At 32.7% G+C, this 24,255-nt stretch overlaps 4 protein-coding genes across 6 annotated transcripts; 2 read left to right on the forward strand and 2 right to left on the reverse strand.

Annotated features, from left to right (window-relative positions):
- Nucleotides 1-310: 310 nt before the first annotated feature.
- LOC129882297 (uncharacterized) lies at nucleotides 311-6,040 on the reverse strand. Of its 3 annotated transcripts, none has more exons than XM_055956560.1 (9): nucleotides 5,802-6,040; nucleotides 4,746-5,004; nucleotides 4,083-4,145; nucleotides 2,872-2,911; nucleotides 1,707-1,771; nucleotides 1,495-1,506; nucleotides 1,186-1,299; nucleotides 902-1,030; nucleotides 311-712 (listed from the first exon to the last, which is right to left on the reverse strand). In XM_055956560.1, the coding sequence occupies exons 1-9, from the start codon at nucleotides 5,870-5,872 to the stop codon at nucleotides 671-673; spliced, it is 795 nt and encodes a 264-aa protein (XP_055812535.1). In that variant the 5' UTR covers nucleotides 5,873-6,040; the 3' UTR covers nucleotides 311-670. The 3 variants fall into 3 exon arrangements, with proteins under 3 accessions (XP_055812535.1, XP_055812521.1, XP_055812527.1); XM_055956546.1 differs by having other exon boundaries at nucleotides 333-712; nucleotides 4,746-5,009; nucleotides 5,802-6,038; XM_055956552.1 differs by lacking the exon at nucleotides 1,495-1,506 and having other exon boundaries at nucleotides 333-712; nucleotides 4,746-5,009; nucleotides 5,802-6,037.
- A 1,398-nt stretch (nucleotides 6,041-7,438) lies between these two features.
- On the forward strand, nucleotides 7,439-11,459 carry LOC129882339 (exocyst complex component SEC15A). Its single transcript, XM_055956591.1, has 2 exons — nucleotides 7,439-7,612; nucleotides 8,899-11,459. The coding sequence occupies exon 2, from the start codon at nucleotides 8,914-8,916 to the stop codon at nucleotides 11,287-11,289; it is 2,376 nt and encodes a 791-aa protein (XP_055812566.1). The 5' UTR covers nucleotides 7,439-7,612; nucleotides 8,899-8,913; the 3' UTR covers nucleotides 11,290-11,459.
- Nucleotides 11,460-12,835: 1,376 nt separating this feature from the next.
- On the reverse strand, nucleotides 12,836-16,018 carry LOC129882347 (40S ribosomal protein S6). Its single transcript, XM_055956602.1, has 6 exons — nucleotides 15,910-16,018; nucleotides 15,742-15,806; nucleotides 13,974-14,031; nucleotides 13,758-13,866; nucleotides 13,396-13,668; nucleotides 12,836-13,268 (listed from the first exon to the last, which is right to left on the reverse strand). The coding sequence occupies exons 1-6, from the start codon at nucleotides 15,913-15,915 to the stop codon at nucleotides 13,030-13,032; spliced, it is 750 nt and encodes a 249-aa protein (XP_055812577.1). The 5' UTR covers nucleotides 15,916-16,018; the 3' UTR covers nucleotides 12,836-13,029.
- Nucleotides 16,019-20,856: 4,838 nt separating this feature from the next.
- LOC129890381 (uncharacterized) lies at nucleotides 20,857-24,255 on the forward strand. The gene is made up of 2 exons (XM_055965944.1): nucleotides 20,857-21,266; nucleotides 23,559-24,255. The coding sequence occupies exons 1-2, from the start codon at nucleotides 21,099-21,101 to the stop codon at nucleotides 24,114-24,116; spliced, it is 726 nt and encodes a 241-aa protein (XP_055821919.1). The 5' UTR covers nucleotides 20,857-21,098; the 3' UTR covers nucleotides 24,117-24,255.

Here is a 24,255-nt window from a genome sequence, read left to right on the forward strand (position 1 = left end):
TCTTTCGTAAACATCCTTTCCAACTTTATTCTCAGAATAGGAGTAAGGCTGCGTACACAACAAACTGTATAAATTTTATTCAGCATTTTAAAATGTATTTTTTTGATCGTATTAATATGAGAAGAATTACAATTTATAATAGTTTTCGTATAGTTTTCGAACATCTCAATTTCAAATAATATTGAATAATCTAATTCATAACTCCGAAGATTAGTTAATTTAACCTTGATAAAGCAAAACGTGATAAGTAAAAGTTAACAGAGATTTTTATCACCGCATGACTTGAAGTTAAATAGCAATAATTGACTAGTTTATAGAGCTAACATTCATGATTCCACAATGTCCGAATAAGTACCTCCAATATGCCAGGTTCATCAAAATATTATTGAAACATCAAATTGTTCTTCTCCTTATCAATTAGGTTGCTCGGATTCTCCTAAAATGTTGCACTTGTGTCAGATCCTCCAAAAATGCACAACCTTTGAAAGATCCGACACGCAGGTATCAACATTTTTAAAGAGTTCGAGCAAATATAGCAAAAAAATACACCTACACGTACCAGATACTTATCGTCACCCATAAACGAGTTTATGCAACATTACAAAAATTTCCATAGTAATCATAGTTCACCAAACTCAGCAAATATACAGAGAAGCAATTATAGACATAATCATTGATTGTTCCGCAAGCGTTCTCTTGATCTTATATCAGCCTACAATATCAGATGTAAGAGAATTACAACAATACCCAGTGTAGTCCCACACAGTGGGGTCTGGGATAGTGTGTACGCAGACCTTACCTCTACCTCAGAGGCGATGTGGAGAAGTTGTTTCCAATAGAGTTAAGAAATATAAATCAGACATCATCAACAGCAACTGTGGGCAAAACTTCTAACACTTACCTGTCGGATGGGCTCTGGAACACGAAATCTGCAAGTTATCCTCACAATTTCAATGGCAGTGGCGAGAGATATACGGTGACCAACTGAAATAAATATAGGCTTCAAAGAGCCCTGAGATGATCGCATTGCCTGCATAAGGATTTGATCAACTTACACCTAATTTGAAACTTGTGATGATTCATGCGAATGAAATAGTTTGGATTCATATAGCCGACCCCAACTTGTTTAAAACAACGGCATAGTTGTTGTTGACATATTTCAAGGATAAAGAAAGAGTGACTTACTGCTCCCCAGGTACATCCAGAGTCCCCAATTAGCGGTAAGACATTTTCAGGAGAGTCTGCTGCTTGAAAGAGTTCTCTTACCGTAGATTGTGTAAGACCATCAACATGGTGTAACTAGGAAAAGAGAAGACAAAGAGACAGAATGTTTAAAAACCAGTTCACAATTGTTGCAACTAGTTATAAATAAATAATTCAATATCTTTGAGCTAAGTTTATGTATAAGTGAAAAGAAAAAGGGGGCAGTCCGATGCATAAAGCATCCCGCGTTAGCAGGCCAGGCAGAATATAGGGGAGATGTTTTCCACTTGCCAGTTCAGTATTCTGCACAGAGTAGTGTCAGATGATTACTTTTGAACCCGTTGGAGATTCAATGATAAAGATCGGACAACGATCTCTCTTTCCTTCCCATATTAGGTGTGCTTTATGTTCCTTCACTAAGAGGGAACAAACAAAAGCACATTTCAATTGAGTCTACCTAGATTTTAAGGAAACTTTAGGTGGACAAAGAAGTTTAAACTTACATTCTTTCCCACCCCAACAGTAGGAAGATCAGCTAAGACACCAATATGACAAGCCAAACCAAATCCTGCAGAACATAATTGTGGTTGTCGAGTTTTTAGCAAAAATAAGTTTGAAATAGTACAGTTGGAACAATGAGAACAGGAGGAACCCGTATCTGCATACTCAATCACCAGTTTGAATTGGTAAAGATGACTCATGTCCATATAATATCAAATATAACAACTCTCTCTCAAGTTGAACAGTCAATGATACAACAAGCGATACAGATAAAACTAATCAGTGAAGTCAAACTTTCTAGTCCTCCTGTTAGATTTCATGAACAACAGTTTGCCCAAAGAGCATCTAGGAGGAGCTTAATAGTAAGTTATATCAAGGGGATGCTTAGAGCTGAAATATCTTTACAAAGCCATGGAAGAACTTTGCATTCAAACAGTTCAGACCCTTGTTAACTTGATTTGGAAGGTCGGGAAACTACTCTAAGCACCAACTTTTAGCACCAACATATGATTGTGTTCTTGAATCCAATCAACTTATCATCGGGACAAAGAAGATCGTGACTAAGAGTAAGCAATTCCTTCTGAAAACACAAACATGACAGTGTAAACGTAGTGTCATAGATTAAGCGCATTGATCTCGACATGTAATGGAAAGTCTTTGAGAATGATTAAGGGAGCTGCAGTATTACGTCAGCTAAGAACAAAATACTTTTCAGGTTTCGTCTGTTCAGAAAAAGCATTAGCAGCACATATATAGGAAGAGAGAAATATCCAAAGAGAATTAACATTTACAGATCAATATCCGAGAACCAGCTAGCTGATATACGTTAAAGAGGATATAAAAAGCTAAAATGGTATCAAGGGATTGGAAAACTCAGTTTTCGTGTCTGTGAAATTACCTAAGCAATTTAAACTAGTTATACATTTTTCTTAGAATAGGTTTTGGGAATAAAAGTCTAGTAATTACTTTGACACTGACACAGACACAAATTAGGTTGTAAACGCTAGATGAAGAATATGATCATGATGTTGGACAATATCCTCAATATCGCTAAGTATCTCATACACAAAGGATGGAGAAAGCATGGTATCTACTAATATAGTCATAAACGATCTGCTAGACTTAGAAATTCTCTTTTTTCCACCTCCAGATAGCAAAAAAACTTGCCTCGAGGATGAAGCATTCCATTGCCATCAACCATCAGTAGCTGTCAACACAAAGGTAAAATAGATGCCAGGCATTAGATTTTACATAGTCCAGCTCAACAGAACAAAGACCAGTGGCAAGGGACAGAAGGGGTCGGGAAGTTATGGCACCACAACCAACTAGATTTCACTGTTACTATCAAAAGTTTTACCATTTGAACATGAAAGGGGTAGTATAAAATATTCATCAATTCTCTAACCACTAAGATTTAATGAAAAAACATAGATGACTTATTAGCCAAGAATAATGAAAAACAAACAACAGCAATTGTATCTCACGAACATCACAAGAGTGAGTTTGACCGACAAAAACAATGAAAAGTGGGGGAAAGTACACTCTCTCCTTTTGCTTTTGTTCAGTAAGCAAGAAAGCTGAGAACTCGTTTATGCTCGCAAAAACTTTCTTGCAACTACAGTTCCAAAGAAGTTGAAGATTTGAGGAGATCCAAATCAGATGCATTCTTCTATAGTTATGTTCTTTCCACTTTCCTGAGGTAACAACTTTCTATGGACTCTCAGCATTTCGACAGGGAAAAGCATAAAATCTTAATGTCCATTGATTCCTACTTCAGGGTCAGGTATAAGAGAAAAGGGGAGGAGGAAGAATTAAAATTACCAGTTAGAGCAAATTTTGTAGCATAAAGCCTTTCTTAGATGCATCTATTTTGGAAGTCAAAGTTCCATATAAACGCCCCTTAAACTAAGTATAACCACTAACTCTTAGATGTTTTGGTCCTGTTACACTACCAAATGAGACTTCCGTTTGTAGAACTCCAACATCATTCTTTTATTTTTTTTGCCCAAATTTTGCCTTTTTTCCTCGAGTACATTATAGTAGATAGAGTATAAGCATGTACTTCAACTATTTGAGTTAGCATATGATGTCAAACTTCCTGCTTATAATCGAGAGTGGTTGGGTGTGAAGCAGAATACTGATGGTATGCAGAAGGTGTAGATTTAGTCTAACCTGCCAGTATTATACAATGTCTTTCCAGGAGAGGATTGCAGCTCCAAAAGTTCTTTTACATGGTAGATATCAAACTTACACTTGTATCATAACACGTGGCTGCTTCAAGCCAATATATATACTCTTAATCAAATTTCCACCATTGGTGGAATGAGAAATAAGTAGGGAGTGGGAGGCAACAGAGAAGGAAAGTTATCAACATTTACCTGAGGGTAGAAACAGTGAGCATTCTTCTTCATTTTATCCAAAAGTTCCAGAAGCAAAGGAGCCTAAAGAACCAGGTCAATATTACAGCAATCAGTTTACATTACTCTCAACACTGTTGAGCTTGTACATTCTACAAAAGTTGATACTCGAAAAAAAATTAGTTCCTGTAACAAATATAAAAACAACATCCTGTAGAATCTAATCATATCTTTTCTCCCATCATTCCATGAATACCATCATTTTATATCCATATTTAACAAAGTGATAAGTGGAAATGAGGCCAAGCTTCAGGTAAACCAAAAGTGCTTATTTTAGAGAGTTGATGTGTTAGGCCAATCTTTTAAGAAAAAATAAGGGTTTTCGAGTAGTAGCATAATTTGTTTTTCAGAATCTGAAAAAAGTAGTAAGACTTTTCCTGGAAGCACTTTGAAACTTTGGCCAAGAACAAATTGCTGCTCCAATATTGGCAAAAGTATTTTGCAACTTTATCAGCAAAACAGAAACTGCTACTCCCCAAAATTACTTTTTCGAAAAACACTTCTAACAAAGAAATTCGTATTCAAAACATATAGACATGATCACACCTATTTAGACAAACATAAAAAGAAATAAGTCAAAACACATTGCGAGCAAGGGAAAAATATAGAGTATATGTATAAGACCTCTCTGAAAGCAAGGAAACCAGGAACATATGGGATTTGAAGCCTAACAATAGAAGAATCTTCATAAACAACTTTGTGGGTCATCAAGTCCAACACAACAAGAGTGCCACAAGCAATAGATGAATCATCTTTTGAGAAACTTAAGTCAACCCCACCAACATACTTCAGTATTTCACAGCTTCCTTCTTTTTCTCTTGTGAGTAATCTCCATTTGAAGTCATCTTCAGTAATCAATTTCCCCTTTAGAGAATCTTGAACCCTGAGCTGATTAAACAAGTACCCAAATTGTAAACATTCAAAGACTACATGTGCAAAAATTACTACTGATTCACAAAACTTTACATCTTCAGTAATCAGTTGCCCCATTAGAGAATCTTGAATCCTAAGCTGATTAATAAAGTACCCAACTTGTAAAGATTCAAACTTTACATGTGCAAAAGTTCTACTGAAGCAAAAAACTTCACATCTTCAGTAATGAATCAGTTGTCCCATTAGATAATCTTGAACCCTAAATTCATTAAAACAGTACTCAACTCGTAAAGATTTAATCTTTACATGTACAAAAATTACTACTGAAGCAAATTGCCTTTACATCTTCAGCAATCACTTGTCCCTTGGAGAATCTTGAATCCTAAGCTGATTAAAAAAGCACCCAACTTGTGAAGATTCATACTCTACATGTGCAAATTTACTACTGAAGCAAAAAAAAATTACATCTTTGGAGAATCTTGAATCCTAAGCTGATTAAAAAAGTACCCAACTTGTAAAGATTCAAACTTTCCAGTGGGCGGAGTCAAGAATTTGGCAAAGGATATGCAAATTTATTTCTTAATATCTCAATTGTATTAAGGATATGCAAAATTAAATATACCCTCGTCATACCTGACATTTAATATTTATATACCATATAATTTTCCGATAAAAAGATGTGCACCGGACCACCCTAAGGTGCTCCACCCATGGTACCCAACTTGTAAAGATTCCAAATTTATAAGTGCAGATTATTACTGAAGCATAAAAGGAAAGGGAAGATTGAAAAAAATTAAAAATATTTACCCAATCCACTTGTTGTGAACTCTGAAATTCAGTAGAGAAATAATGGTCTGAAGAAGAGGATTCCTTGGCATCGTTCATAATTTTCCACAATTCAACGCCCAGATGACAGTTTCATCGACCTTAAAACTGAATAGTTTATTTTCATCGAGATGGTTTGCGCATGGAGGTGTGTGCACGCACCCTCTCAGTAGGTGCCGGCGGTTGTATTTGGGGCCATGCTGAGGGATAGAAATAGATAAGAAAGTATGGGAAGAGAATGATTACATATATATATGGAGTAACTTTATTGAATATGATTTTAGATAAAAAATAGTATAGGTGTTGAATTAAAATCGAAGGTTAGTAAAGATAGAAGGCTAGTCGGAGTAAAGTGTGTATTGTCCTGCCATCTGAATAGCATTTTCTTGCCATTAATATTGTTTTTGTGTTGCAAAATTTGCAGCGCTTCTTGTTTTAGTTGATATGGTATGGTATATATATATATTATTGCTTTCTTTTTTTTGGAACATGTACTTTTAATCATTCGGAAATGGTTTTTCTACCTCCATGAGGTAGTGATAAGATCTGCATACACTTTACCCTCTTCAGACCCAACTTGTAGAATTTCACTGGACATGTTGTTGTTGTTTCCTCTCACACTCTCTATTTTAATTTATCTTGTAAAAAATATTAGCATATTTATGTTATTACTTTGATAATTGTGCACAATAATTCATCCGATAATTATATTTAATGATAATAATATAATATAGATATTTATAAGCCAATCTCCTATATAAATATCATTAAAAATTTTAACGACTTTGGATACAATGATATTAACTCAATCTAAAAAAAAAAATTATTGTAATTAAATCTCTCTTTTGTACAAGTAATTTATACTAAAATAGTTATTTTTTCATATAAAATACAATCTTATTAACATAGTAATGTTTGATTCATATTTTTCTTTTCAATATAAATAAATTACATGACAAGTTACGTATTTTAAACAATAGGATATAAATATTAGTAGTACATGAATTAAATCTACTAAAATGCTAAACTTACCTTCATATAGTAAACCATGTTTTTATTTTATTTAAACGAATGAATACTTTGAGTCTTTTTTTTTTTGGTTTCTCTATTTGATATTTGTAAGAAATTTGATTAAAATTTGATTCGCGCCTTGTATGATTTATTTTTGAAGCAGCACTCCAAATAAAAAAAATTCATTTCTACTAATTTATTTAAGACATCTTATTAAAAATGAATATATCTCAGACCATTTCATCATAATATATTGTACTTTAAATTATGCATCATGTAGTAACTTTATATAACAAATAAGGTATTTGATAATATAATTTATGCCTTCTGCATAATATTAATCTCTGCATAAATATTTTTAAATTACCATATAATATTTTTATTAATTTTTGCGTAACTTATTCACCGATCAAACCATCCTTTTAATACTAATTGTATCACCTAAAAAACATGTGGAGGGACTTGCCTTCAAAGGAAGATGATGTTTGTTCCGACATTGATATACCGATCCAAATAATAAAACACAAAAAGAATAAAAAACAAATAAATAAATAATAAAATTATTTTTAAAAAAAACAATTCCCTTTATTTTTAGAATTATTTAGTTTTATTATTCTCAAATCAAACCTAAAGAACATCGGAGAAAACAGAGAGAGCATTGTGTATGTCGACCAAAATGCCACTGGAGGAAATTACAAGGTAGAAAATCTAGCCAAGATTCAATTTTTATATCAAGAAAAGAAAAGGGAAAGCATAAAACTTTCTGAAATCAGTTCTTTTGGGTAAGTCATTGAATCTTTATTTCATTTCAGCTTCTGATTTTCTGTTGATTTTCATGTTTTTCCATCATGGGTAAGGTTTATAATGTAGACCCATTTGGATTTGTTTGTGTATTGTTTATGGTATGATGATCTAGGTGTGTTATAGTGTTTTTTTTGCACAATTTTGCATTAAAGTTGTAAACTTTATTTGTTTTTTTGTTGTTAATGGAGTTGCAGCTTATTTTCTTGTTTCTTCTAACTTTGATTTGTGTCTTAGATGAGCTTGTTATGTTCAGATTTTGGGTTATTTGTTGAAATTTTATGATTTTGGTGTATTTACTGTTTACTTGCTTAGCTTCTTTTTTTGCAGCTGATTTGGTTGTTTCTTCTATCTTTGATTTCTGTTATAGATGAGCCTGTTATGTTGAGATTTTGGGTTATTCATTGAAATTTGATGATTTTGATGTATCTGTTATTTGCTTGGTTAATGGTTAAAATGAAGTAGAGAAGTTTTTGCTTATAGCATTGGTTGTTTATTTGTTTGGTTATTATTTGTATGTTTTTTGTTCAATTTTTACATTGGGTTATGTTTCTTAGGTAGACCTAATAGAGGTATTCTGGCTTATTCTTTGTGATCCCATGATTTTGGGGTGTTTGCAGTGATCTAATTTTGTATCAATGGTAAATACTATGCTACCTGCATACACTCTACCTCCCCAGATTCCACTTGGCGTTTTGTGGGATTGCAATGGGTTCGTTATTGTTGTTGTTAAACACTTTGCTACTATCCATTTCACTGCCTTTTTTTTTTTAAAATGCTTTTAACATCTTGATTGCATTTAAATTGTGGATCTGTGAATTTGTACAAGTTTTGCAAACGATGTGTACTTTTTCTTACTCTGATGGAATTTTGGCTTTTTTTGTGTTCTTATCGTGTTTCGGTGATTTGGTGAAATCGGAATGAACTTGAATTCTAGTCTGTATGTGTGCAAAGATGAACACATAATTGTAGGAAACATTTCCTGGTGCTCATGAAACTATGTAATAGTTTGGATGAAGCTAAATTGTCTCCCTCCCGTTTTGTTTTGGCTCGGTTAGTGAGGGAAGGGAGAGGAATGGATGGATGATTTAAATGTCAGAATTATTTCCTTCTCCATTGTTTGGAAATAAGATTAAAATGTACTTTTTTGTTTTTTCCTTTTTCCTTTCTCTTTGCGGGGAGGTGTGGAGGGAAGGTGTACTTATGTTTCCCCTGTATGTGAACTTAGTCACACATTAGCTGAAGTATCTTGAATTTGAATATGCAGGGAAAAGTAGTGACCATGACTGCTAAAACCAGGAGGAGAACGGCCACAGAAAATGGGGGCACAACTACAGCAGAAGATTCTGTTCTTGTGACTATGATCAGTAATGGGGAAGATCTAGGTCCTATGGTCAGGCTTGCTTTTGAAAGCGGGAAGCCTGATGCCCTTCTACAGCAACTTAAGAATGTCGTAAAAAAGAAAGAAGTTGAAATAGAGGAGCTTTGTAAGCTTCACTATGAAGAATTTATTATCGCAGTGGATGAGCTGCGTGGAGTCTTGGTTGATGCAGAAGAGTTAAAAGCTGAGTTGCAAACTGATAATCTAAAGCTGCAAGATGTCGGGAGTGTCCTTCTCTTAAAACTTGAAGAGCTTCTTGAATCTTTTTCAATTAAGAAAAATGTTACAGAAGCAATTAAGATGTCAGGCAACTGTGTCCAAGTGTTAGAACTTTGTTCGAAGTGTAATAACCACGTTTCTGAAGGTCGGTTTTACCCTGCTCTCAAGGCTATTGATCTGATTGAGAAAAGTTATTTGCAGAACATTCCCGTCAAGCCACTCAAGACTATGATAGAGAAGAGAATACCACTGATTAAATTGCATATTGAGAAGAGAGTAACCAGTGAAGTTAATGAATGGCTAGTTCACATAAGGAGTACAGCAAAGGATATTGGGCAAACTGCAATAGGATATGCTGCATCTGCTCGTCAGAGGGATGAGGATATGCTAGCCCGTCAAAGAAAAGCCGAGGAACAAAGTTGTTTGGGATTAGGAGACTTCACTTATACCCTAGATGTTGAAGAGATTAATGAAGAATCTGTCTTAAAGTTTGACCTGACGCCTCTTTATCGAGCATGTCACATTCATGGTTGTATGGGGATCCAAGAACAGTTTCGTGAATATTACTACAGGAATCGCTTATTGCAGCTGAGTTCAGATTTGCAGATTTCATTGTCACAACCATTCCTAGAATCCCATCAAATCTTCTTGGCTCAGATTGCAGGTTATTTCATTGTTGAGGATAGAGTATTAAGGACTGCTGGTGGGCTGCTCTTGCCTAATCAGGTTGATACAATGTGGGAAACAGCTGTAGGTAAAGTGACTTCACTCTTGGAAGAACAATTCTCTCACATGGATACTGCCAGTCATCTCCTCATGGTCAAGGATTATGTGACTCTTCTTGGGTCAACCCTCAGACAGTATGGCTACGAAGTGAGTGCAATTCTTGGGACTCTAAACAGTAGTCGAGAAAAATATCATGAACTTCTTTTGGCAGAGTGTAGGCAACAAATAACTGCTGTAGTCACCAATGATACATTTGAGCAGATGGTAATGAAGAGGGAGTCGGATTATCAGGCAAATGTCCTATTGTTCCATCTGCAGACCTCTGATATAATGCCCGCTTTCCCTTTTATTGCTCCATTCTCTTCCATGGTGCCTGAATGCTGTCGCATCGTTAAGTCATTCATTAAAGATTCTGTCAATTACTTATCATATGGGAGCCAAATGAATTTTTTTGATTTTGTCAAGAAGTATTTGGATAAGCTCTTGATTGATATACTGAATGAAGTCCTACTTGAGACTATTTACAGTGGTACAACTGGTGTGTCTCAGGCAATGCAAATTGCTGCAAATATAGCTGTTTTTGAAAGGGCTTGTGATTTCTTTCTTCAACATGCAGCCCAACAATGTGGCATTCCTGTCCGTTTAGTTGAAAGGCCTCAAGGCAGTTTAACAGCCAAGATTGTCCTTAAAACTTCAAGAGATGCTGCTTATATTGCATTACTAAGCTTAGTAAATGCAAAATTAGATGAATTCATGTCACTCACAGAAAATGTCCATTGGACGGCAGAAGATGCTCCACAGCAAGGCAATGAATGCATGAATGAGGTGGTTATATATCTCGACACCCTCTTGTCTACTGCTCAACAAATTTTACCTCTGGATGCCTTGTATAAAGTTGGGATTGGAGCTCTTGAGCATATCTCCAATTCAATTGTGGCAACTTTTCTCAGTGACTCGATAAAGAGATTCAATGCTAATTCAGTAATGAGCATCAACCACGATTTGAAAGCATTGGAGTCTTTTGCTGATGAGAGGTTTCACAGTACTGGGCTGAGTGAAATTTACAAGGATGATAGCTTTCGAAGTTGCTTGGTAGAAGTTAGACAATTGATAAACCTCCTCCTAAGCAGTCAACCAGAGAACTTCATGAATCCTGTCATAAGGGAGAAGAACTATAATGCTCTAGATTATAAAAAAGTTTCTACTATCTGTGACAAGTATAAGGACTCAGCTGATGGACTCTTCGGAAGTCTTTCAAGCAGAAACACAAAGCAGAGTGCTCGTAAAAAATCAATGGATGTGTTGAAGAAGAGATTGCGGGATTTCAACTAAAATTTGTGATAAATGAACAAGAAACTAGCTTCTTCTGTCAGAAATAAATGAAAAACTTTATTTTCTGCTGATTGTGCTTCAGAAAGGTTCACAGTAATGGTATCTTCGTTTTCAATCATGTTAGCACTACTTTGATCATTTGGATAAGCACTCATCAGTTTTGCAGATAAGATGCCATTGACTCTTGATGTTGGTTTTTCAATAATTTCCTCTTTTACTAGAGATGCTGTAAATTTCTCTCTTCAATGTGTTTACTCGGGTGGTATCAGACTTCCTGCATGTCCATATAACTAGTTAAATGAAAAATGGCATTGCTTTTTGGTTCTATGTAAACATCCATTGCTTCTTTATGATTTTCTTTTCGTTCTTTCTTTCTTTCTTCCACATACTGCTATTGCATGATGACATCTTTCCTGCTAGTCTGCTTGTCTTTTTTTCCACTTCCACCCCTAAGAAAGTGTTTTTGTTGAGCCCTATGGATACAGGTAAACATCCATCTGATAGCCTATATTTTGTAGCAAAGGTTTGATGACTCCAATGCTCGGTTGTTGTTCTGTACCTGAAACACCAACATCACCAATGTTTTGCTAATACTTCCTTTCTCGATCTTGCCACCTGCATGTCTATCCTGATTCCTGAACGAACTTTGATCCTTTGATGCTGGTGCCTTATTTATAGGTAATGCTTATGGCTTTCAATTGCAGAAAGTCATGCTGTAAATTAATGAAGGATCAGTTATTTCATAGTTTCCTTCTCAACGTTATGAATACCGTGTTTTGCGTTGTCTTCTTTTTTGTTTCAGCCTGATTTGTCCAGTTGTTGAGGGCAGCAAACTTGTTCATATTATTTTGTATTTGATGTTTTTTACTTCTAGGTGGGTTAAGTTTTATGAATATGGAAAATACATGTCCATGAAGTTCATTCTATGATCATTTTTTCGTCGTTGTTTCTAGTCTTTTGCTCGACTACTTTAGACTATTTTTTTCTTGAGCCGAGGATTTATCGAAAACAACCTCTCCAGTTCTCTACTTCTAAGGTAAGGTTAAGATATGCGTACACTCTCGTGGGATTATATTGGGTATGTTGTTGATCATCCTCAACAATAGTGGATGCAGAGAAACAAAGAGACTAGACTACAGACATGACTGCTTTACTTTGAGGCTTTGAGGTAGTAGTAAGAACGCAACATATTTTATTTAGGCACATATTATGAGTTCGAATTTTGCCAGACAAAAGCTTGGTATTTTATTGCAAAAAGAGGAAGATGGGCAGGTGCATTGTCTATAAAAAGTGCAGAGGGCTGAACATAGAAACATGTAAATATGGGGAAAGAATCATGTAAAATGGCAATTCCAATGTACAACATAGTAACCCAAATGTGGTCTAGAGATAGTAGAATGTACCAGACCTAATCCATACTTTTTGTGAGGTAGAAAGGTGGTTTCTAATAGAAATTACTTCATGTAAAATGTAGTATGCAAAATTAAAACTTTTCATAAAACAAGTTAAAAAAACAAACCAATTATCCAAACGAGAAAGAACAAAATAATAAAAGTCGGGATGATTTCATTCAGCAAGTACTAAACAACCAAAATCTTTGATCAGAAAGATCACATAGTAAACGATACACTAACTTAAAACTCATGATCTCGGAATATTAAAAAGCTACCACAAGCAACATCCAGCAATAGCTATAAGAAACCAGATCCAGATATCACAGATTGCTTCTTCACAATGATCTTAAGCAGCAATAGATGGCTTGGAAGCGGCAGAAAGTCTAGACCTCTTCTTAGCCAAACTCTCACTTCGCCTTTCTCTTTGTTCCTTCAACCTAGACGCTAAAAGCTTCTGATAATCAGCTGCTTCTGACTTAGCCTTGGCAATTCTCTTCTTCTTGTCGGCAATTCTTGCTCTCTTCCTCTGGAGAGTCAATGGTGTTACCAGCCTCTGGATCTTAGGAGCCTTGCTTACCTCTTTCCCTGTCGCACCATAGCAACACAGTTAACATACAAGTATTATGAAATTTACCAATAATTTTTCAAAAATTGTAACCCATTGAACGACATAAAAAGGAATCGCAAGTAGAAGTAATGGTAGAAAACAGACCTTTTTTGTTCGTGAATGTTCGGCGATAGGTGTTGACATACTTCCTGACATCATCCTCCTTTCCAAGGTTGAAGAGCTTCCTAATCTTGGAAGCCCTTTTGGGTCCTCTCATCCTAGGTTTTTCAGTGTCTGTCAGTCCAGGCAGATCATTCTCACCCTTCTTCACAATAACCAAATTCAGAACTGAAAGGTCAGGACTGACGATGCATCCACGGACGGACTTCCTTCTTCGCTCACCATTACGCCTACCATAACCACGGAAGCAAGGAGTACCTGTTTAATGTGCATCTAATTAGATACCAAATAGAAACAACTATACATGAAAAATAATAAAATGACATTCAGCACTTCATTACAGGTACCTCTGTACAGCAGAAGACGAACACGGCCTGGAGTCAACACTCCCTGCTTCATTGGGAAACCTTGCTTGTCACATCCTCCCATAATCTTGAAAACGTATCCCTTGAACTCCTGTCAATTGGGAGACAAGACATTTTACTGAAATGAATTTGACTGCAATGGCAAAATTACCATCAAGCCACAAAGTAGACAGAGCCACAAAGTAGACAGAGCCCTACCTCTCCCAAGGCATCTCCGCTAACCTCCTGGGAGATCCTCTTGTCAAAGAAAGCTCGACTGCCCATCAAGAATAAAGTATCATTAACCAACAGTACTTCCATATGCACATATACTTGTCAGTCTAATAATTCAACATTCAATGTGCAAATGAAATATCGAGACTGCCAAATAAATCTGACAAGAACAACTATACATCACACTAAGCAACATTGCAAAACAAACGTACAATCGTAAAGTACTGAAATGAGAAAATATCTTATCTTTTCATCAACAAATAAATGTCCAGAATTTTTTCACTGCATCATCACACGCATGAGACTGAATACTATAGTGGGCTTGTTAGAAATATACTAAGAGATCTAGGTGGGGAACTTATGAACCCAACACTAGCATGGATATGTATGATAGTAGTCTCTATTGACAGTAGCAATATTTTTTGAGATGGTATCAACAGTAGTTCTTTTTGTAAATTAAAATTAAAATTTCAACAGTGGTTTTCAGAGGCAAAGATGAAAAAGAGGTCAAAGATTGGTTCATTGACTAGTATTGGAATACAGTTAATAATATAATTACTTTATTCTCCGAACTACTTGATTTGTTATTGAGATATCTATAATGGGACTGGTTTTAAATTGGACTGGGATATTTTCAAAAATAAATTGTCTATTTTAATTAATATATTCTATCTTGTAAGTTCTAGAGAAAAGGTAATTAATATATGAGATTAAAATACTAGAGAGACATTGGTTTAAAATTGGACTGGGCTATTTTCAAAAATAAATTGTCTATTTTAATTAATATATTCTATCTTGTAAGTTCTAGAGAAAAGGTAATTAATATTTGAGATTAAAATACTAGAGAGACATTAAGTCCTTTTTTCCCAGATGAAAAGGTAGAGTATAACTAATTATCCATTTCTAGTTATCTCAAACAAAAAAGCATACTTTTTATGAGATTAAAATACTAGAGAGACATTAAGTCCATTTTTCCCAGATGAAAAGGCAGAGTATAACTAATTATCCATGTCTAGTTATCTCAAACAAAAAAAGCATATTTTTATGAGAAAACTGAAATGCCAGTCAACTAAATATGGGGTATTGAATATATAAAGGTTGAATGAATAAGTTTTTTTTAACTTCAAAATCATTACCACAAATTTATTAGAAACAAATGAGAGATAATCAGATAGTAAAATACATAAGTGGCAATGCATTACATTATTTTAATTTACTTGTTCAACAATTGTTAATACATGTTTTGACTAAGTATCTACCTATCTTCTTCTTGTTGCTATTGACTCTTTTTAATTGTTTGTTCAATCGAGGGCCTATCCAAAACAATCTCTCTAACTTCTCAAAGGTAAGGATAAGGTCTGGGTTACTCTACTCCCATAACCAACACTGGATTTATTGTTGTTATCACTTGTTCAACTATAGCTAATACATGTATTATTATTCCATAGTGAGGTTCATGAAAAACAACTTTATATCAAAATTTAACACTGGCATTATTTCAACAAAGACATTCATCGAAACAGCCACTATGAGTAAGAGATCTAGAACCACCTTACTAACATAATTTTTTTCCATAGCTAACAACATAAACATACATATCCTTTAATTTCACAACCTCAAATTATTCACCTTACCACACACTTCCATAACTGTAGACATTACAAGGATACTACTAATAGCCGAATTACACCACAAAATCCACCGAAAACAGCAAATCCTGTTACATTTCATAAAATAAAGATGAAGAACTTACAGTTTCTGGTCATCATCGATCTCGAGCTTCTTCTGGCATCCAGTTGTCGGGTTCGCAATGTTGAACTGCAAAAACAAACAACAAAATCACTATGGCTTGAGTGAATTCACAAAGAAAAAATAATACAAACATTGATAGAAACTGGAGATTTAGGGTTAATTAAAGTACCTTCATCTTCGATTGAACTCAATGGAGGCGATGAAACTCTGAAACTTTCACGCTGAGCCCCTCTCTCTCACACACACTCTCTGGATTAGGGTTTACAGAGGAGACATTTTTTATATACAGGCTTTTCTAGGTCAGCTATTTAATGGGCTTTGGGCTTTAGAAAATTGTGTCATTAGGAAGTACTGGGCTTTTCTGTATGGGTATTGTCCTTTCAAAAAGGCCTATTGATAATGTAAGATTTTTAGGCTACCATTTAAATTTTGTCCTTATTTTTAAAAGTTGCGTAAATATAGCCCCTTTTGAGAAATTACTCATATGGACAACGTTGAACTTATTTTTAGTGTTTGCTCAATCTTACGGACAAAACATTAGATTGTCATATCTAATGTTCGTAATAACTTTAAAAATTTAGAACGTGGCATATTGTTATTCTTATAAATTTTTCAGTTTGCTTATAAGGGGTCTTTATATTGTGATCTAAGAGTGAAAAAATCAGTCATAAAATTATGATCCATCCAATCTGTTTAGTTTAAGCGGGTTAATAAGCTGCTTATTTTATTAATTGTGCTTTTGTTGACTTGTTTAATTCAGTTCATTTTTAAACTGGGTTGATATGTGATTGACTCATAAGAAACTTTCTATAAATATTTTTTAAAAGACACTTTCTATTTGATATATTTTATATAGTCATAATATAAGGAAAGAAATTTCAGTAGGTACTCAAACAAATTACGAGAAATCAAATTTTGAATCTAAAACTTAGATAGAATTGACGGGTTGGATTATAACCCATTCTTTAGCTTAGTTCAACTCAATCCGCTTTAGTCCAAGTAATATTTAAATGGATCAATAACCCTTCTATTTATTAACTCAACGCATTTTGACATTCTCAAATTTAGTGCAGACTACTAATTTAACGCCCCTATTGTGATCTATAAGATCCATTAAGTTGCATTGTTCTCTAATGAGTTAATTTAGTGGATCTTTTATGATTTTTCTAAACATATTTTTATGGTCAATCATACTATCTATTTAACTTTTTGTTACTTAAAACTTAAATAATGCATATATGTGCATTACATTAGTTGTCAAGATGTGAGGTACTTAACTTTTATTGTGATAATAATAACTTTTGTGAATGGTCGTTTATATATGTTCTCCCAATTCTTTGTAATTAAATCTTATCAACTTTATAATTTCCTAATGATGTCTTCTTTACAAAAAGGGAAGATTTTCTAATATACCAATAATTGATCGAAACACGTCTCAAAACAATTACTATACTTTATGCAATCACCAATTTACAAAAAAAGTTGAGAGGACAGTTTGTTTGACCAAAAAGGAAGAAGAAAAAAAATATGTATTTAATTTTATAATATTTATGTATTACTTAATGTGTCCTCTATTATTGACGAATTAGTAATATTGCCTCAGATCTTATTTATAATATATGTGTTAATTGAATAAGTACAAGTAACGTATTTTAATTCCAACAAATCTATCGATAAAATTTAAATTTTGAATATATTTGTCATTTAGTCCAAACTAAATGAGCTAATTCATCAGTTCATTTGAATAATGTGACACACTTATCAACATTTTGGTATTAAAAGAAGCTCAAAAGTTTAAATCCAAGAAAAAGGTGGCTATCATCAAGATTTATAGTCGCTACAAGAAAATATGAAATTTACCAGCAATCTTTAGCTAATTATTTATTTTTAAAATATTTTTAGTTGAATGATTCTCTTGTTTATAATTCGTCGCTAATTATGAGATTAACATGAGTGTTTTGCTATTTAACTGAAAATTTTGTCCGTCACATATTTCTCGTTTTCTAATAGGGAGTTTCTAGCACAATCTCCATCCCCTTTTCCCTTTGCTTATATCCAATGTAGGGATAAAACCATCTTTATTTAACTAGGGTAATCAATCCATACCTTTTCGTTAGAAAAATTATACTACGTAGATAAATTAAATTAAATATTTTGACTCCGTTAATATGGATATCGAGAAAATCTTGTTGGAGCATCACCTCCAAATGAGCTCCGCAATACACGATCCGAATTTATTCGAGACTCCACTATGGACTCCAAACACCGAGCAAAAAACTAATTTAAAAAAAGAAAAAGACAAGGTGGTTTATGAGAAAGAGAGGTGAAAAAGAAGACAAGGTGTTACGTGGGTTATGAGAAAAGAGGTGAGTGCTAAGTTAAAGGCACATTGGAAAAAATATGATGAGGAACGTGGATTTCCAAAGACAAAATTTAAAGCAGGTGGGAGCAGAGTGAGACTCCAACAAGAGAAAATTGTCTAGCAAAAGGAAGATAATGTGAGAGATATGTACAAAAGGTAACACCAAAAGTCACGTGGTGGAATTGTGAGTACTCTTTTACTTTAATTAGAGTTTTCGGATTTGAATTTTCTATATGAAACTCTTGGTAGAGAGCTTTTTATCTTTCAAAAGAGGACTTTTCGATGTGAATATAAATTAATCGAGCCCAAAATAAATACCAAACATCGAGCGGGAAACAGAAGGAAAAAAAAAGTACAAAGGTGGCGAACAAGCCTAGCACGTATTGCATGTCTCATTTGCCTCTTTTTTCATTCACAAAAAGAAATGGAAACGTAACGCATTGGCGCAAATGTTTTGTCTCCTTTTAGTTTCTTTCGACAAACAAAGAATAATCGTTACGTAGCTAGAGGCAGAGTTAGAATTTAAAATTTATAAGTTTAAAGTTATCATAGTTTATTTTAATTATTGGATTTATGATTAAATATTTATATATATTTCGTAAATTTCCTAATAGAAAAAGTTATTGAATTCGTCAAAATATGTAGCTAGCTATGATAGCTCCGCCTTGCGTTTAGTTCTTTATATATAACCCTTCCCCCTCTAGCTAGTCACTCTCATCCCTCTCGAATCTCGATCCTCTCAAAATGATGTTTTTATCAATATAATCATATGACATTTCAAATTCACTAGTTCAACTAATTTACAGTTGAATCAACAAATTAATTAAAATGAGTAATGCATTGTCTAGTAGAAAGGTTTTTATTAGTAGAATTTGAACTCGAGACTCAAAAAGGATTGAGGTTAGGGAAGGGAAGAATTCAAATTGTATGTGTTAAAGTTCTTAGTATTTTGCACTCATAATATATGCATGTATTTTTAAAAAAACTATAATAAGTGATTTAATGAGGCAAGAATGTATATTGATTAACCATAATTGTGTTAAAATCCTACCTTCAAACGCGTGTTATGCATTTATCCACTTGATATAAACATTAAATATTGATAATTTTTTACTTGAAATTATATTAAAAAAATCAAAATGTAATCCACTTTAACACCACTTCAAAATATCTTTGATAAAAATCTAGAATCCTCCTCAGATAAATTTATATTGGTTTTCTTATCATAATTTAACTCTACTTGATAAGAAGGTAATTTTTTTACTTTATGCATTTCTCAAAATTTTCAAGGTAACCATATTTTAAATGTAACCACATATGAATGCACTTCATAAAGTAAATCTCCATTCAAATTCAAGTTAAATTATGTTATATAATATGGTTTTATCTTTTCATTTTTAATTTGATGACCTCTTTGACTAAACGTTGTGAAGTAAATAAACAACATAATCAAACAAGAAAATCCAAATTATCTTCAGTGGTACATGTATGAACCCACTTACTAAATTTTCTTTTTATTGCATTTTTATATGTGTTTCCTTAAAGAGAAGCTATATTATATATTTATTAAACAAAACGAGTCATGCCTTTACGTATTTGACACTACTGCGTAGAATAGATAAGTTTTTTTTAAAAAAAATAAAATTGGTAAGTGACAAAATTCCAATTATGTATAAAAAAAGAAGGTTTTCCTCATTGTGAATTCATAGAAAATTTTCTGTTTTAAAAAAAGATTTTCCTACTTATTATCCATTGAACAAGTACTGATCATAGGAAAAACACATGGTAGAATTTTCATTGAATACTGAGGAATTGAACATTCTAATTTTTTTTTTGTATGAAAACAATATTATTCAATCAAAATATTTGTGAGAATAATCATATTTTTCAGTAGGAAAATAGAATTATTATTATTTTTGTGTAGTAATTATTGTAATGATATATTATTATATTTCCTCTTTTAGAAGCTCTATCTAATTTATTCTTAAAATATCATTTTGCTAGATCAACAATCTCATATACTCTGGTCAGTCGATGGAAAAAAACAAATATTAGTACAACTTCGAAAAAAATAGTAAAAATGCTTTTCCTTTTATGATTTTTGTGCTTTTCAACATACAGATGAGATTTTAAGTACTTATATATATATGAGTTGAAAAATGTTATTAGGTCGGGTCCATTTATAAGGAATGATAGTTAGTTAATAAATGTAATATATAAAGACACCATTATATATAAGTATTGATAAAGAATCTATTTTCATCGTTATTTATTGACAACTAGGGGTTACAAAGAAAAATATGACATACGTCTTTTAAACTATATTTAGGCAATGGAAATCAAGAAATTCATCCATTTTGTGATAATTCTTACCAATTGCACTATTAGAAACAAAGGTTTTAATTTTCTCACAGCGAATGATCAATGAAAAAATTGTGTTATAGAACATGATTTTTCACTCATTTACAATCGAACCAGCTAATTGGGAAAATGCATGATCCATATTATTAGATTCTTACTGACATATATAGTGGAAAGCTTCCTAAATTTTTTTGTATAAAAACGTTATTATTTTTTTCTTTTTTTCACCGATTCAATCAATTCAGTAATAAGAATATGTAATTCTTGTAAGCTAGTATCTGAGATTAAATAGTACAATATGTGTAGACATCTTTCTAGCTATTGGATGTATTATCTTTCTCTCAAAAGAAAAAAGCATGCAAAGAAGCAACACATGAAAACAATAAAATATAAATTTATAAAAAAGTGAAGAAATAACATACAAATAATTTCCAATACATGATTAGAAGCATGCTCCTCTAATTTTATGGAGTGGAACTCTACTTTTTTTTTTGGACATACCCCTTTTTTGCTTTAATTTCGTACATAGCACCCAAAATAGTCTATGTTCATTTTATTGCTAACTTATATATATAGTGCAATAGAGAAAACCACTCATTATTATTCTTCAAGAAGAGAAAAAAAAGAGAGAAAAAATGGAATGGAGAAAATGTTATTTGGATGTAATTTTGGTGCCATTAGGGTTTATAATATGCATGGGATATCATATTTGGTTATGGCATAAGGTTAAAACTCAACCTCTTAGTACTATTATTGGAACTAATTCTAATGGAAGGCGTTTGTGGGTTGCAGCCATCATGAAGGTAATTAACTATTTAAATAAACTTCTACTTCTTCTTTTGAGCTATCTAGGAGCATATAATATGGTACCATCACTATCAGAAAATCAGTAATTGCTGACGGACGTCTTGTCAGAATTCGACTTATTGATATAAATTTTCGTCGTTCTGAAATATTACCAATGACGACGAGCCAAATTTTGATGGATTTCATCAGAAATTAGTGATTTTTTAATAGTGTATGTTATATTTAGTGAGTAATAAAGATATCATGCATGTGTGTGATTTTAATTGCGGTTCGTGTTAGTGAAGGAACTGGATTGGAAATTCCTAAGTTCAATCTTAACCTAGTTTTCCTATCAACTTATGTAGTGTGGTTAATGTATGAGCTAGTTGGTTATATGGTGTTGACAGTCAAGATATACTCGACTTCTTTTTTAGTAGATTTAATAAAATCATATGCATGAGGTGCAAAATTGATCAAAGAACGAGACACGTGAATTTCACTCATCTGTATTTTGTGCTATGATTTTCGATTTGCATGCAGAAAGATCAGCTTTTGACAATAAATCCAATGAATACTTGCATTGCCTCTTAGTTTTTTTGGTGTATCTCCCGAGAGTCATATATATTTTGAATTTAGCATTCTTTGGATGAAAAATGCACTTTGTAGTTTGTAGGCAATGTTTTCTAAATTCAAATAGTTGAAGCTTCAAAACAATTGACAAACATAATATTCAATAACCTTGTCTAGAAGAGGGGACGCCCACCTGGCGTTTTCATATGATAGTCATCATCAGTTGAGAGTGTCACACCGATGACCTTCTTAGATGGTATAGTTGTATGTATCAATTGACACGACTTCATTCATACCTTATAGACCATATTCATCTCGAGTTTAGACTTTTATCATTAAAAAAATTAAAATATCACCACCCTATATCACGATATCAAATTCAAATAATTCCTCCTTTTCCTTCTTTTTGGGAGGTGGTTGGGAATGATATAAGCATTTTTTTCGTGTGTAGCTAATTTTGTAACGGATGAATGAAGGAAGAAAAGAGTTGGAAGCAAGAAATAATCACTTGCAATTAGCAATTTTTAAGTTAAACAAAAACGTCTTTAATTACACTAAAGATGTTTTAGCTTCTTACTAATTAAGTTTTTGCCTATACGTTTGTGTTTAATTCTTTTCTAAAAAGTGTTATAACGTACTAACTTTTAGCTTTAGATTGGCTTATTTAATTATTATCCTCTCCGTTTCATATTAGTTGTCCAGTTTCTCCTTTACACGCCTCTTAAGAAATCATAAATAAGAATAACAATTTTACTAATTTACCCCTTAATAAACTTTTTTGAAACTTTACAAATTTGTTTATATTTTTCTTTAAAAAAAAGAATTAATTGAAGATAAAATGAGAATTTTTTTTTTGATTAGTTCTATCTTGATTTTGTAAATTGACAAATAATTTATAACAACTATTTATAGTAAGGTAAACAACTAATATGAGGTGGAAGGAGTATAATAATACAATTCTGTCGATAAAACTGTTAGCTGCTATTAAATGTTGAATTTAATTGACATACTCTATCGGTGTAAGGAATTTTACACAATTAAATTACTTTTACTTTTGTTGTGATAACATGTTTTATTTTTAAAATTACAAATCATACATTTTAACAGAACTTATATATAAATAACTTTTAGATGATCTGATAGTATAATTCCTATTTTTTACATTAACGATGTATAACTTAAACTCTTAAATTTATACAAAATATCAAACACAGTGTGGAAAAATAACAAATTAATGGGAAAAGGCAATATAAAAATCAAGATGTGATATCCAACTCAACTTCACTATATATTAAATTTTGGTAATATTCTTTACTTCCACTCATTAACCAAAGGATTTCCATATATCTTTTTGGACATTATGCATTCCACTATATTACTAGTAAATTTTTACCATTCAATCTTTCTAAAAAAAAACCATCTTTTTGTCCTTAAAGACTTTTGTCTTTGTTGGTGGAAATTGATAATATTCTTTTTCTCTTCTCTGTTTTAAGTTATGTGAACCTATTTAATTGGGTATTGAGTTTAAGAAAAAAAAGAAATTTAAACTTTTGATGTTTAATATGTAACTGTATATATATAGACAGTGTATATTAGATGTGTGTGTATGTTTAAATATACAAAATTTAATAACTAGATCACTCAAAGACGTTGAACTGATTGTATAAACACTTCTAAATAATCAGGCAGTACATACAACTTAAACTCTTATATTTTTCATTTCCTTTTCAATTTTGCAGGACAATGAGAAGAAAAACATCTTAGCAGTCCAGACATTAAGAAACACAATAATGGGAGCAACCTTAATGGCCACAACATCAATCCTTTTATGTTCTGGTCTTGCAGCTGTAATAAGCAGCACTTATAGTGTCAAAAAACCATTAGATGATACAATTTATGGGGCACATGGTGAATTCATGGTGGCACTAAAATATGTTACACTTTTACTAATTTTCCTATTCTCATTTCTTTGTCACACATTGTCAATTAGGTTCATTAACCAAGTGAATTTCCTCATCAATTGTCCACAAGACAATTTGGGAATAGTAAGTCCAGAGTATGTGTCAGAGTTATTAGAAAAGGGATTTGGTTTGAACACTGTGGGGAATAGGTTGTTTTATGCAGCTTTGCCTCTTTTGCTTTGGATTTTTGGGCCTGTTTTGGTCTTCTTGTGTTTTGTTACTATGGTACCTATGTTTTATAATCTTGATTTTGTGTGTTCTCATCAAGAAAAGGGTAAAATAGAGTACCCTTGTGAGAATGGGAGTATTAGTGGTAGTGAATTTGTATCTGTGTAAGAAAAGAGATATTTGGATGATAGACTATGTATTTTATCAATATAATCAATGTTGTAATTGTTGATATATTAGTTATTTAAAGTTACTGTATTTATGGCTTTATGCCCCATTTATTATTATGATAATGAATATTATTGGA

Source organism: Solanum dulcamara, chromosome 1 (genome assembly GCF_947179165.1).
Source record: "Solanum dulcamara chromosome 1, daSolDulc1.2, whole genome shotgun sequence".
Taxonomy (NCBI): domain Eukaryota; kingdom Viridiplantae; phylum Streptophyta; class Magnoliopsida; order Solanales; family Solanaceae; genus Solanum; species Solanum dulcamara.

What these genes read in the sequence shown, in the direction of transcription:
- LOC129882297 (XM_055956546.1), bottom strand. Translation starts at nt 5,879, where the DNA reads ATGAACGATGCCAAGGAATCCTCTTCTTCAGACCATTATTTCTCTACT. An exon ending in TGGAATGCTTCATCCTCGAG is followed by an intron (nt 1,772 to 2,871) that starts GCAAGTTTTTTT and finishes TATGTTCTGCAG; the next exon opens with GATTTGGTTTGGCTTGTCAT. An exon ending in TTCCAGAGCCCATCCGACAG is followed by an intron (nt 713 to 901) that starts GTAAGTGTTAGA and finishes CTGATATTGTAG; the next exon opens with GCTGATATAAGATCAAGAGA.
- LOC129882339 (XM_055956591.1), top strand. Translation starts at nt 8,914, where the DNA reads ATGACTGCTAAAACCAGGAGGAGAACGGCCACAGAAAATGGGGGCACA.
- LOC129882347 (XM_055956602.1), bottom strand. An exon ending in ATCGATGATGACCAGAAACT is followed by an intron (nt 14,032 to 15,741) that starts GTAAGTTCTTCA and finishes CTTGATGGGCAG; the next exon opens with TCGAGCTTTCTTTGACAAGA. An exon ending in TCGTCTTCTGCTGTACAGAG is followed by an intron (nt 13,669 to 13,757) that starts GTACCTGTAATG and finishes CACATTAAACAG; the next exon opens with GTACTCCTTGCTTCCGTGGT.
- LOC129890381 (XM_055965944.1), top strand. Translation starts at nt 21,099, where the DNA reads ATGGAATGGAGAAAATGTTATTTGGATGTAATTTTGGTGCCATTAGGG. An exon ending in GGGTTGCAGCCATCATGAAG is followed by an intron (nt 21,267 to 23,558) that starts GTAATTAACTAT and finishes TCAATTTTGCAG; the next exon opens with GACAATGAGAAGAAAAACAT.